Raw genomic sequence first — 13,990 nt, 5'->3', positions numbered from 1 at the left:
GCAAAGTAACCCAACAGTTTCCTGAGTTTCCCAAGAAGCCTGGCAGAGCGTCTTGATCATACAGATATATGGTTTTGCTGAACCAGAAAGACTGTCATTAGAACATTTTGTCACGGTTCAGTGAAAAAAATACTTGAAACGAGACCCAGCAAGTGGTTACAGGAAGAGGGTGATAGATTGTCTGAAGCAGTCAGAACAAGAAAATACTACTGACGGAACCTCATACCACAGGCTATACCCAAGGGAAGATACGCCAAGTCTGTATGGTTTACTAAAGATACATAAACAGGGTGTACCTTTAAGACTAATTGTCTTAAAGGTACACCCTTTAAGTTTCAGACTTATTTCTGAATTCCAAAAAGACTTTTCCAGATATTGCAAACGCTTGATTGCAGTTGTTGCTTCCAAGGGCGGCCCAACCAGCTATTACGTTTAGGGGCAATCACTTTTTACATGGGGCCATGAAGATATCTCCCCCCCCCATCATAAACATCTTCATTTAGAAACTTCATTTTGTGTTTACTTGTGTTATCTTTGTCTAATATTTAAATGAGTTAAAAATAGGAAATCAGGAAAGGGGCAAACACTTTTTCAAACAACTCTAGATAAACTCAATTATAGCACTTCATAACATCCATGTCTCTCTGTCCCACCTCTCAACAACAAACAGTACTTTGCTACTGAAGGACACTATTATTCAGCCAAACAACAAGTAACGTTACAGTATTTGGTATATATCACAGATTTACCCCTCACAAATGAATTACAGTGCAAGTATTTGTTTTTGTTGTTGTCTGTCTCCTCAGAAATCGCTGTGACCTGAACAGCAAAGATCTGAATCGTCAGTGGAGTAAACCAGACCCTCTTCTGAGTCCAACCATCTACCACACCAAAGGCTTTCTCTACTACCTCAACATTATAGGACGGACTCCAGTGGTGAGATACACATGCTGTTATGTAATGTTTTCTTTTTGAAATGTTAAGCTCTTTGGTTTTGCTAAATATCTGTCCTGCATGTTTGACACACTTTCACACATTAGTTAATCTACATACATTAGATCCAAAAATTATTCACAGCTTTATTAAAAATTCTAATCAAAAATGCGTTGTAAAATGTACCATACAAAAAAAAGATGTGCGTAAGTATTCGCAGCCTTTCAGTTCTTGTCTTGGAAATTCTGAATTTGTCGTTTAAGTATTAGGCTGTAATATCTAAACAGTGAACACTTCAGTTGAACCTGTTAAATTAAAATGACAAGTCTGTACTTTAATCACACATTAATTGTTTGATTTAAAATGCACTGTTTGGTTTCATAGGCAAAATCACAAATCAAAATATTTTATTGTCCAAATGCACAAGCTCTTTCTTTCTTCATATTTACTAGGTTTTCTGTGACTACCATGGCCACTCTCGAAAAAAGAATGTGTTCCTGTATGGCTGCAGCATTAAGGAGACTCTCTGGCAGTCTGGCTCTGCAGTTGACACTGTAGGATTGAAAGAGGATCCTGGATATAGGGTAAGAAAAGCACACACACAAAGCCAAGCAGGCCATAGGGGTTTCTGTTTTTGTTCTACTCGTTCACCAGCAGCAGTATTTCAAATTCTGAAACCAGATAAAATGTTTTGTTCCTCTCCATCTCTCTCTCTCGCTGTCTTTATCATTCTCATCACCTTTCTAGACCATTCCAAAGACCTTGGATCGTATCGCACCGACCTTTTCTTTCAACAGCTGCAACTTTTTGGTAAAAGTTACAATACTAATAATAATTCTCATTTTGAAAATCACTGCATATAATAAATCCACAGCGTAGTTGTCAGTACAACTAAATACAACTACTAATTAATTCATATTGTTATCCTTCTCAGTATTGTAAGCAAAGTTGTACTTGTTGTCACTGTTAACTTCTTTATTATTAACACTGTCAGTTGTATAAAATAAATATCTCTGCCTGGAACAGCAGGTTAAATAAAGCATTATCTCAGCCATCTTCATGTATCATACCTCATCAACACCACTATCACTGTTATTGTCAGTAGTGTTTATATTTGTTAATGTGTGAATAGTTACATTCATTATTTTTCTTATTATATGGGCCATATTCTCTTACCTACCCTTAATTCTGATTTTAACCTGTCAGGTAGAGAAGTCTCGCTCTGCTACAGCCAGAGTGGTTGTCTGGAGGGAAATGGGAGTTCTGAGAAGTTATACTTTGGAGAATACTTACAATGGCTGCAACCAGGGAATATACAAGGTGTGTGTATGAGAGAGAAATTGGGTGAATTAGGGTACTCTAATAGAATTACTTAATGCTACTGTGCACTTTGTAACTTTTTACCATTCATTTTGTGCCATGTGTACAGGGAGTAACTATGTGACCAGTTTAAAGCAGTTTTATACCTGTAGCTCTGTAGAGCTCCAGAGTGGCAGGGTTGGTGTTGATAAGGAGATCCTGACCATGCTGTGCCAATAATACCTCAGTGGGTAAAGTGTTTCGCTGTCAGCCTGCACAGAATACTTTGTGTCTCTGCTCAACTTGCCTGATTTATTAGACCAGACATGGTCAGAACTGCCAGCCCCTCTTTTTTATTGTCACACCACCAAACACCATCTTCTCTACATGACACATGTTGAACAAGGGTGGTTAGCAGAAGGAAAATCTGTTGCAATGCTGAATCACTGAATCTCATGTACTTGCTAATGCTATGTGTATTTCTCTATAAAGCCCAGGTCGTAACAGATCTCAGAGCAGCCAAAGATAACCCGTGGCACTTTCCTTCGCACGCTGCTTTCCTCTCAGTTTACCAACACAGACCAGGGGTTTATTCACAATGCGTCTGTGCAAACGACTAGAAACAAGCTGCTGATCTCTCAGCTTGCCCAGCTCCAGTAATTGTTAAGGGGTAATGGACACACCCTCAGAGAGAGAGAGAGAACTAGACTTTGTTATGAGATTGAAATATGTTTTCAGGGACAATAGCTGACTGCGGCCGCAAGATAGCAAAAATGTAAAGGCTGGATGCACATATTAATTGACAGGTCTTTATGGGAGCACTGTCATTGGTTCACACTTGTATGCAACTTTGTTTTGTTCTTGATGTTTTTGTTTTTTGGAGCACAAGTTCCTTTTGAGCTGGACCACTTAGCCTATGCACTTATAAATCTAAATCAAAACAGAATGTAATGATATGCAAATTTCATAAATATGGTCATTTCCCAAAGATTGAGATGTTTAGCACCGGGTAGCATGATGTCTTCTTTTAACAACAGGCCATAAAAGTCTATAAACTGAGGTGAGCAGCTGCTGGACTTTTGGATGCCTCATTCTTGTCTGAGAGATGATTTTTTATTTTTATTATACAGGCAGTGCAGAATTATTAGGCAAATGAGTATTTTGTCCACATCATCCTCTTCATGCATGTTGTCTTACTCCAAGCTGTATAGGCTCAAAAGCCTACTACCAATTAAGCATATTAGCTGATGTGCATCTCTGTAATGAGAAGGGGTGTGGTCTAATGACATCAACACCCTATATCAGGTGTGCATAATTATTAGGCAACGTCCTTTCCTTTGGCAAAATGGGTCAAAAGAAGGACTTGACAGGCTCAGAAAAGTCAAAAATAGTGAGATATCTTGCAGAGGGATGCAGCAGTCTCAAAATTGCAAAGCTTCTGAAGCGTGATCATCGAACAATCAAGCGTTTCATTCAAAATAGTCAACAGGGTCGCAAGAAGCGTGTGGAAAAACCAAGGCGCAAAATAACTGCCCATGAAGTGAGAAAAGTCAAGCGTGCAGCTGCCAAGATGCCACTTGCCACCAGTTTGGCCATATTTCAGAGCTGCAACATCACTGGAGTGCCCAAAAGCACAAGGTGTGCAATACTCAGAGACATGGCCAAGGTAAGAAAGGCTGAAAGACGACCACCACTGAACAAGACACACAAGCTGAAACGTCAAGACTGGGCCAAGAAATATCTCAAGACTGATTTTTCTAAGGTTTTATGGACTGATGAAATGAGAGTGAGTCTTGATGGGCCAGATGGATGGGCCCGTGGCTGGATTGGTAAAGGGCAGAGAGCTCCAGTCCGACTCAGACGCCAGCAAGGAGGAGGTGGAGTACTGGTTTGGGCTGGTATCATCAAAGATGAGCTTGTGGGGCCTTTTCGGGTTGAGGATGGAGTCAAGCTCAACTCCCAGTCCTACTGCCAGTTTCTGGAAGACACCTTCTTCAAGCAGTGGTACAGGAAGAAGTCTGCATCCTTCAAGAAAAACATGATTTTCATGCAGGACAATGCTCCATCACACGCATCCAAGTACTCCACAGCGTGGCTGGCAAGAAAGGGGCAGGGATAGCTCAGTAGGTAAAGTGGTCGCCCCATGATCGGAAGGTCGGCGGTTCGAATCCACTTAACGGCTACCCTGAGGTACCCCTGAGCAAGGTACCGTCCCTACACACTGCTCCCCGGGCGCCTGCTTAGTGGGCTGCCCACTGCTTCACAGAGTGAATGGGTCAAATGCAGAGAAAAACAAGTAATTTCCCCATGGGGATCAAGAAAGTATCCATTATTATTAAAAGAAGAAAAACTAATGACATGGCCTCCTTGTTCACCTGATCTGAACCCCATTGAGAACCTGTGGTCCATCATCAAATGTGAGATTTACAAGGAGGGAAAACAGTACACCTCTCTGAACAGTGTCTGGGAGGCTGTGGTTGCTGCTGCACGCAATGTTGATGGTGAACAGATCAAAACACTGACAGAATCCATGGATGGCAGGCTTTTGAGTGTCCTTGCAAAGAAAGGTGGCTATATTGGTCGCTGATTTGTTTTTGTTTTGTTTTTGAATGTCAGAAATGTATATTTGTGAATGTGGAGATGTTATATTGGTTTCACTGGTAAAAATAAATAATTGAAATGGGTATATATTTGTTTTTTGTTAAGTTGCCTAATAATTATGCACAGTAATAGTCACCTGCACACACAGATATCCCCCTAAAATAGCTCAAACTAAAAACAAACTAAAAACTACTTCCAAAAACATTCAGCTTTGATATTAATGAGTGTTTTGGGTTCATTGAGAACTTGGTTGTTGTTCAATAATAAAATTATTCCTCAAAAATACAACTTGCCTAATAATTCTGCACTCCCTGTATGATGCTTCAAATGTTTTCAAATGGATAAAGCCAGTCTGGACTGCAGGCAGGCTAGTCCAGGTCATCTGCTGTTAGTGAGCAATGCTGTTGTCACAGTATGAGGTTTAGCATTGTCTTGCTGAGTCATGCAAGGACTTCCCCGAAAAAGCATCTGTTGCTAATCTTCTGGAGCCTTTCCAGATATGCAAGTTGTACAATTCTCTTCAACTATTTGGTGATTAGACTCAAATGACCCATCATAGCAGAACAGAATCCCACCAGTGATGGGACAGCACCCACCCCACACATCCACAGAAGAGCACTGAGATATAAAAATGTGCATAGACGAAGCTGATTTTCTTGGAAAAGGTGGGCAAAACATGACTGGGCTAGAGCAGTGATGTAAGAATTGAGTTTGGCAGCATGATAAAACGAATGTAAAGTAAAGAATAGCTAGTAGCTGCAAACCCAGGATAGCAGGGAGATGAGTGATTACAGATCTTCCTTATTGAACTTTTGCATAAGCTTTGCTTCAGAGAATCTTTTCCTGACTAAGATGCTCTTTTCATGCCCTATTATGTTACTGACATCTTGTCAGTTGTTCCAATTTGATGTAAACTGTTCCTTCTGCTGTGCCTCAGAAGGGCACTTTTGAGTCATGTTGGTCCATCAAATTAAAAAAAAAGATTAGTATTTTTAATTAAATAGTAAAATGTCTCAGTTTAAGCATTTACGATATTCTCTATGCTCTATTGTGAATAAAATATGCTTTTATGAGATTTGCAGATCTCTTTTTGTTTTCATTTGACACAGCACCGTAGCTTTTATTTGGATTGGGTTTGTAAAAAATCCAGTAGCGTGTTCCTAACAAATGTCTCTCATTGGGCAGTGTGCACAAATTTTCAGGATGTATAATATACTTAACTTGGCTCAGGAGGGGAGCGTGTCTGTGTGTGTGCCTGTGTGTTGTTACAGGGGCTGCAGACAGGAACCCAGGAGCACCAGGAAATGGGGATGAAGTTCTGCCACAGTCTGTTGTCTGTAACCAAAGACACAAGGATTCTATACAGCAGGAAACTCATCAACCATATTGACCTGGACCACAACATGCTGGACCACAAGTCTCACAAGTAAGCTACCGTTCTAGGGCGGCTTATCATATGTGGGTTTTCCATGTGGCAGCAGGGAGGACAGTGCTTAAACCAGGGCAGTTCGAGTGGAATTCAGGTATTTATGGGAAGAGGTGATGAACTCTTTCCCAGTTAAATTTACCCTTCATTCTAATTTGTGTTGTACAGTTATTTCATTTTTAACTTTAATTTTTATATTTTATTTTATTCCTTCCTAGTTAAATTTACCCTTTTTAATTTTCATATTTATTTCCTATCTTATTCATAGCCTTTTCTTTTTTTCTTTAGGTCACGAGCAGTTGTCTAAGCATTTCACTGCATATCGTACTGTGTATGACTGTGTACGTGACAAATAAAAATTTGAATTTTGAATTTGAATTTGAACAGCTGCTGATGCAAAACACACCTGATGCCACTGCTGCAAGCAAGCAAGCTGTGTGTTTACACAGTGTGTTTTACATAAAACTTAGTTTGTTGTTTTTGGTGAACAAGACTTAACATGGCAATTCTTTCTTCTTTCATGCAGCTGTTTTGAAGACGATGAGCCTCCGTGTGCTGAGGAGATCGAGTACTCTGGTGGCTGTCCCACACTTAAAGGCAGTGATTTGGATTCAGACATTGACAGCAACATGGCCCATGTTGATGATGATGACAAAGAGCACAGTGCTCAAAAACATCAGCAAGACAGCATCAGTCAGTCTCAGCAGTCAAGCATAAAGAACCACCTGTTTCCTCCACAAACCCGGCAGCCATCCGTTGATACACCTAGTGAGAGAAGAGACTTGCGTAATGGTTTGAGGATTTCAAAATGATAACTCACAAGTTTAAAGGTTTTTTTTTAATAATTTACTTTCTTAACGATAGTAAGAGAGCATCAGCTAATATGAGCTGTAGTCCTTTAAACACAGCAGACTGTTCTGGATGAAAATAATAATACTTGGGTTTGTAATTCAAAACCAGCTTAACTAGAATGTATTACTAAAGACTGAAAATACCAGGCATGTGATCAATACTTCATAACAGACTTTAACATAAACATGTATAGCCAAGTACAGCCATGACTTAAAGACTGGCTGTTTTACTTAGACCTAAATTTTCAGGAAAGGAATCTCATAACTCCACCAGTTATGAGATGAAATGACAATAGTTTCAATGAATGATGGATTAAAACCAGTTCTTATTGAATATTTATGTATGTAAAAGGTCATCAGCATAGTCTTAATGATACTGATAACATCACCAGTGAACAAAAATGCATGCTATAACGAATGAAAAATGCAACTATAACAGTGATCTGCATTTTGTCTGTCTTTGTCATTGGGTGAAAATAATTTCGTGTTAGCCTTTTTAGTTAATATCTACAACATCAGTTTAGTGTTCCAGCATCTTATTGTGACTGGCTTTTTTCTGTCTGTACTACTGCAGGCACTACTTTGATTATTAGTAGGTAATTAGCAAACTGAAACAAACTTGATTGTTGCTGTGTAAAACTTTTAAATCAACTTAGTTGTATTAATTACATGAAATACTGGGGACTGGTACTTATCTTTCCTCTTCTGTATCTTTGCAGAAAGAACAAAAACAAAAACAGGTGAATAGGTTTAACCTGCTTGGAGGAAAGAATTCGGCATGTTTCCCAAAATGTTCTCACCAAAATGTCAAGTTCAAATGTTATGCTGTATGTTATAGACTTAAAATGTGTAAACTGTAAGGCAAGGGGTGGTATTTGGCTTCTGAGTAAATATCAGCGATTTACTTTACAATTAATATCCTGCCAAGAACACATGCTGTACACAACTCCATGTTTTATCTTTTCAAGTTTCATTACAAACAAATCTCATAAAAGGTCAAAGAAACTCTGATGACTGATGGTGCATTTATTCAGAAGAACATTAATATTGACTGTAATATTATCACAGAACTGCAACTACGCTGCCTTTACAGCAGTTGTAGTTTGTTTTGTAATCCACAAAGGCACAATGCTGCTCTCAAGCGTCATGTATGAAATTATAAATGTTAACATTTTCCAGAAAGAATTTTTTTCCCAACATTTTTTGCTTAAACAAGCCTATGCTGATGGAATCTAAAATTTCTGAAAGTACATGAGTTTTTTTTTACCCAGTAGGTTAGCCTTTTAGCCTAAATTTGTGCAAGTGTACGATAAATGATATAGTTTATACATTTATACAGTTTGGGGATTCCATGGATGGAGGATCCGAACACAGAGCACACAGGGAACACAATAAAGCCCCAAATCCAAATCTTAAATCCAAAAGTAGACATCCAAGTAAAAGCAAACAAGCAAATAAATTCAGCAAAGCTAGGGAAAGGCAAAATCTAAAAATACTCCAAAGATTATAGATGAGAAGCTTGGAAGTCAGAACAAGGTAAAATAGAAAGAACATACAAGGTCTCTTTGTTTACATTGTACTGTATATACTGCACATGTTGTACTGCTGTGAGTACTCCTGCTATTTTTAACTCTTTTAACTCCATTTTGACTGCCTCCAGTCATTTTGCACCTTTAAATCACACTGGATCTTTTCCACTTTGAAGAAACAATTTGAACTTTAGAATTTTATTGTGAAAAGAGGATCACCCGCAGGAAGTCAAATCAGTTGATATCCATCCATTTGAGCTCAAGTTTGAAATTGCTGATGCAAAATAGAAGTGATCAAAACTGCGCTTGCAGGAGATGAATAAGCAGCAATGCCAGAAGTGGTCAAAAAGTTTACAGGGAGATTTTTAATTTAATTATTGGTTATGGGCAAAGTTAGGTGGGAGAAGTAGAAGAAGCTTTTATCACACCTAAATCCCATTCCTCCTCCCAGCTGTGAATTCTTTTTCTGCCATGAGACAGGGCATCTCATTGCCCACTGTCCCTATCTCCAGTGCAAAGAGCAAAAGTTGCCAACTTTTTTTTCAAAAGGTTCTGTATTTTTGATGGGCAAAGAGGAGGCTTGTGTTCTGATTATGGTTTTGCATGATATTGGAGCCATCAGCCCGACTCTTCTGGATAGGGGAGAAGATGTTGAGCTAATAGTAATGTGGGCGGATGTCTCTCCACTCTGCAGTGGTTGGTTGCATCAGTGGAGGTGATGAGCCAGAGTAGTGGGCTGTGGTAGACTCCTTTGTCATGTGGTGCTGAAGACGTTTTTTTGTTTTTGAAGCCCTTCAGTCTCAGATGCCGTCTGACGGTTATGGGACTGCAGTCAGCATCAGTAACGGCCTCAATTTGGGTTGAGGATCGTCCAGTGTCTTGACAGACGGCCAATTGGATCCTCCGGCTCAGTGCTGATGAATTTTTCTGGGGTCTTCCACTTGACGTTTTTGTTCCATAACCCTCAGGAACATTTAAGAAATTCCAAATGACTGTCACACTGCGTCCCACCTCAGCAGCGATGGCGTGCTGCAAGCTTATGCAGTTCAACAACCCGACCACGTTCAAAAAGGGAACGTTTTTGTGCCTTTGCCATCAAAACGTCATGACAGTGTGACAGAAATTGACAATGTGGTTCTAAATTTTTGATCAGCTGTAAAACAGCCTGTTTCAGTTTAAGCATTATTTTCAATAAATTACATGCTCAAAAGACTGTTTTGTCTCACTCCCAAAATAGGATTTTTTGCCATTGATCGGGACTGTAGGATGTACAGACTTTTCTGACATGCTCTTACACATGTTCAAGACTCCGGCATAGTCAAGATACATCCCTGTTTGAATATATCCATCATATCTACATCCCAAGACCCTCAAAACGACTACCAGATGTGTGTTAGCACAAGTACAAACATCTGCTATTTCAATGTGACAGGCTGCAATTGTGCTAAGGGATTTTAATGCCCCCAAACTGGCTGGGACACTTGATTTTGTTGAACTAACAAACATTTTAGGAAGGTTTATGACTTTTGCATTGGAGATTTAAGAGAGTCCAAGAATTTTATTTGATTGTCTCTAATATAGTTAGGTATTCTGAGTTTTACCATAAATTGGTGACTCAACCATTTGGTAGAGACCTCTATCTAAAAAAAAAAGACGGGGTTGTTTGAACAAAAGAATAAAGATTATATTTACTGTGGCCCCAAATGAGGAAAAAATACAGTGAAAAAATGTTTTCATGTTTTTTTTCTTGCCGCTGCCTTTAAAGGCTCAAGGTCACTGAAATTTGATCTCGTTCAAGATTTTTAGTAGATACACATATGGTACGAATTTGAAAATCCTGTCACTTTGTTCTCGAACTATCACGTTCACGAGATTGTCAGAAAACTTGACCTCTGACCTTAAGGCTGAGCTGAAGGTTTTTATAAGCTTAAAATTCATATGAGTTCAATTCAATTTTATCTACCGGTATTTAGCGCCAAATCACAGTGGATTAATTTGCTGATTAATTTCCCAGGTAACAGACTGATTGAAAATAATGAGAAATTCTAATGTCTAAATCTAAAAGAGCAGAAGTGTGAGAGTACAACAACAGCATGAACAAAAAGGTCTGAGGAACCACTGGAGCATAAATAAAAAGCAAGTGAACTTGGTTATCTTTCACCTCACAATGTGAACATAGAAATTTATCTTGGTCCACTTTTAGATCCATTTTGAAGAGGACTGTATGTAAAAACAAGATTTCAGGCTGCAAACAAGGTTTACAGTGTGCAACTTAAATGACAAACCCATGGACCCTATTTCAGAAAGCAGATTTTGTGAAAATTTGTGTTATTATTGCCAACAATGTTCTAACAGTGATCAATCACTGTGACAAAAAAAGACACACAAACACTGAAAATACATTTACAGGCACAATGGAGGCATACAGATGAACATACACATGAGACTGTGGTTCAGGGAATCATCTTGCACCCACAGACATCAATAATGGTGGACAGACATTTTAATTATTAATGCTCTGAATTAAGTATCTTTCTATTGCTCTACACTATGTCTGTGTGTGTGTGTGTGCGCGCGCGCACAGGCAAGGACATGGAACTCTACAATGCAGCATGCATAGTATAATACACGTTTCTATCTATCTATACACACACACACACACACACACACACACACACACACACTTCTACGCTTTTTGACAGAGAGAGAGATAAAGCACTAAGGTGAGCCTAACTGTAAAATAAGGGGCTATTTTTCGTACAAGGCAACAACTGTCTAACTGTGCATATTAAGTACATAACAGTAACAGATGGATAAACATGTCGTAAATTACAAACTAAGGAGAGGTAATGCCATATAAATGATGTCTTAAGCACTTGCTAATACCTTGTTAAAGCTTAATAGCGTGACATTATTATGTGCTACTGTGTGGCTTGACTGTGTGGCTACAATTACAGGAGGAGATGTGTTATCACAGAGCGTGATACGACTGTCTCTGAAACACAATAAACAATACACAGGGCTATAATAGCTCTCTTGATACAATAACAGTTAATTAGGCTGGTGAAGTGGGAGCTGTATTGATTGGCTCAGTTAATTGGTCATTTAACTCTGCAATCCCACAGGCCCATTCAACACAGCTAGTGTTACAGGTAGTGTGTGAGAGAGTGTTTGGCAGTGTGTCTGTGTTTGTAAGAGTAAGCCTATACAACAAATAGTCTCATGCCTTTAAGCTACTAATGTTCTGCCTCACTGCTCTTATTTTTGCACAGAGTTGTTGTTGATGTCTAAGTTATAATTATGAATACATGGACTGGACTGGCGAATACGATTTACTCTAACTTTGCATTAAGCACTTTTTACTGCAAGCTTTATTCATCCAAGCAACCTAAATCCAGCCTAAACTAAACCTGTTTTAACCCATTTAAAGCCTTATGGACAATGGTAATGATTTAAAGCTGTATACATAATTTATGCACTGAATATTTAGATCTCAAATCACAGCATGCATTACTTCCACCGTCCTTCCAAGTTTTCAGTAAGAGACAAGATTTTTGTTTGCCATAAAAAAATGTTTGTATCAAGAAAAAGAACTTCAACTTTAAAGCCTAAAGATCCTTTCAGTTCACAAACCAGCTTCTGACAAAGGTACAGTGCTCTGAAAAAGTATTTGGGCCTCTTTATTTTTTACATAACCTGAGTAAATACTGAATGCTTTTTAAAATAATTTTTCACAGTGCTGTAAACACGGAGCAGATAAACTGTTAACAAAGGCCATGTTTTAGTTACTTTGGGTTAATACTTCTTGGATTTTTGGATTTTGCCATTGATCAGTAAGATGGTAGAAGACAGGTCTCACTCTTGGAAAAATAAATGGATTTCTGTTAACTTGCTGAAATTTTTTTAATTATTTACACATAAATAACAAATAACTGGTATGTTCGCTGGCATTGGAAACTGTTTTTTTTTAGGCTAAATTTTATTTTATTTCATTTCAGTCCTCTGAAGTCATCGTTTCTTAAATAATGGATTATTTTTTAAAAATATAGCTCAGCATGCAGAGCCAACAAACTTAGTTGTCGCATGCATAAACAAAATAAAACATTGCAGTAATAAAGCTAAATTAAAACATTATCACAATAAATTAGCTGATCATTTGTCTTTTAAATCAGTTATTATATAATGTGTAAAATCAGAGGACTGTCCCACAACAGCTTCACTCACTGACACGTAAACATTATACGCTGTACTGCTATTCATATATTATTATTCAGTTAGAAAATACATCTAAAATGTGTGACTGCAGGGAAAACGTGTGAGGTGGAAAAAGCGAGTCAGAAGAACAAAAGAGAGTAAGGAAAGAGATATAGGAGGCTGCTCCTCAGAGGACCATCATCTACTATATCAGGTTTTTAACATATCAAAATATGAAACTGGAGCATGGGGAGTGAAATCTGTTCTATGATTTCTGAGTAGTAAATTATTTATCAGTCTGAAAGCCCCTCTAACTACGGTAAGACCTATTGCCAAGGGGGGTTGTGAGTCATGTATATGTAATACTGCCTAATACCAGTGACAGAGACACTGACTGAGAATTACTCTACAGGTTTATATCTGCACTATGTTCCTCTGAAACTCATGGTGATGAGAAGACTCCAGGATGTTATTGCATACAGGCAAGAAACAGGAGGACATGTCACAGCTACCTTGGGTGATTTCCATTTCCTACACTGACAGTATACTTCCTATACACTTTATACTAGACCAATACAGTTAGTATAAAGGTGGAATTCGGTGAAATAATTAAGCGTCATCAGCTTAAAATGCAAATTATTCTGTAACACTTGATGTAACCAAACACTGACCATGAGCCTCACAGCCAGTGTTCAAATGTCCAACACAACTATAAATTCACTACAGTACGATAATCTAACATGTTTATCATGCACAAGACTACAAAGTATTTTCATGCAAGATTTGAATAACACAAACTTGATATGCTTTCTTTCACGTTTCATGATATGAAAAAACATAATTTGGCAAAACTCATTATATACAGATGCAATGTGTGTGTGCAATACTTCATACCATCCCTCAAAGCTTCTTAAATTTTATTTTTGCATTTAAATTAAACATAACATGCTTATACAAAATCAACCAAGAACAATTACTGTTTTTAACATTTGTGAACTTATAAGCATGAAAGGAAAAAAAAAAGAAAGGAAAAAAGAAGAAAAAGAAGAGGAAGAAAAAAACAAAAAAACAAAAAAAAACAAATAAAATAATTCACGCGGAGTGTGAGGCATGAATTATGATCAGTTATTTTTTTAAGAATTCTAGAAATGGTTGCC

At 38.1% G+C, this 13,990-nt stretch overlaps 1 protein-coding gene across 2 annotated transcripts in view; it reads left to right on the top strand.

The window, feature by feature from the left end:
- Positions 1-10,102, top strand: part of agbl1 (AGBL carboxypeptidase 1) — an 82,077-nt gene extending 71,975 nt beyond the window's left edge. For both annotated transcript variants that reach the window (XM_024803047.2, XM_024803046.2), the window contains 6 exons: positions 807-936; positions 1,386-1,517; positions 1,681-1,743; positions 2,140-2,253; positions 6,105-6,259; positions 6,786-10,102. In XM_024803047.2, the coding sequence (XP_024658815.2) occupies positions 807-936; positions 1,386-1,517; positions 1,681-1,743; positions 2,140-2,253; positions 6,105-6,259; positions 6,786-7,071 (880 nt within the window). In that variant the 3' untranslated portion in view covers positions 7,072-10,102. The remainder of the gene's footprint in view (positions 1-806; positions 937-1,385; positions 1,518-1,680; positions 1,744-2,139; positions 2,254-6,104; positions 6,260-6,785) is intronic.
- Positions 10,103-13,990: the final 3,888 nt, after the last annotated feature.

This window comes from Maylandia zebra, linkage group LG7, assembly GCF_041146795.1.
Source record: "Maylandia zebra isolate NMK-2024a linkage group LG7, Mzebra_GT3a, whole genome shotgun sequence".
Lineage (NCBI taxonomy): Eukaryota > Metazoa > Chordata > Actinopteri > Cichliformes > Cichlidae > Maylandia > Maylandia zebra.
This window is presented reverse-complemented; position numbering and strand designations above follow the sequence as displayed.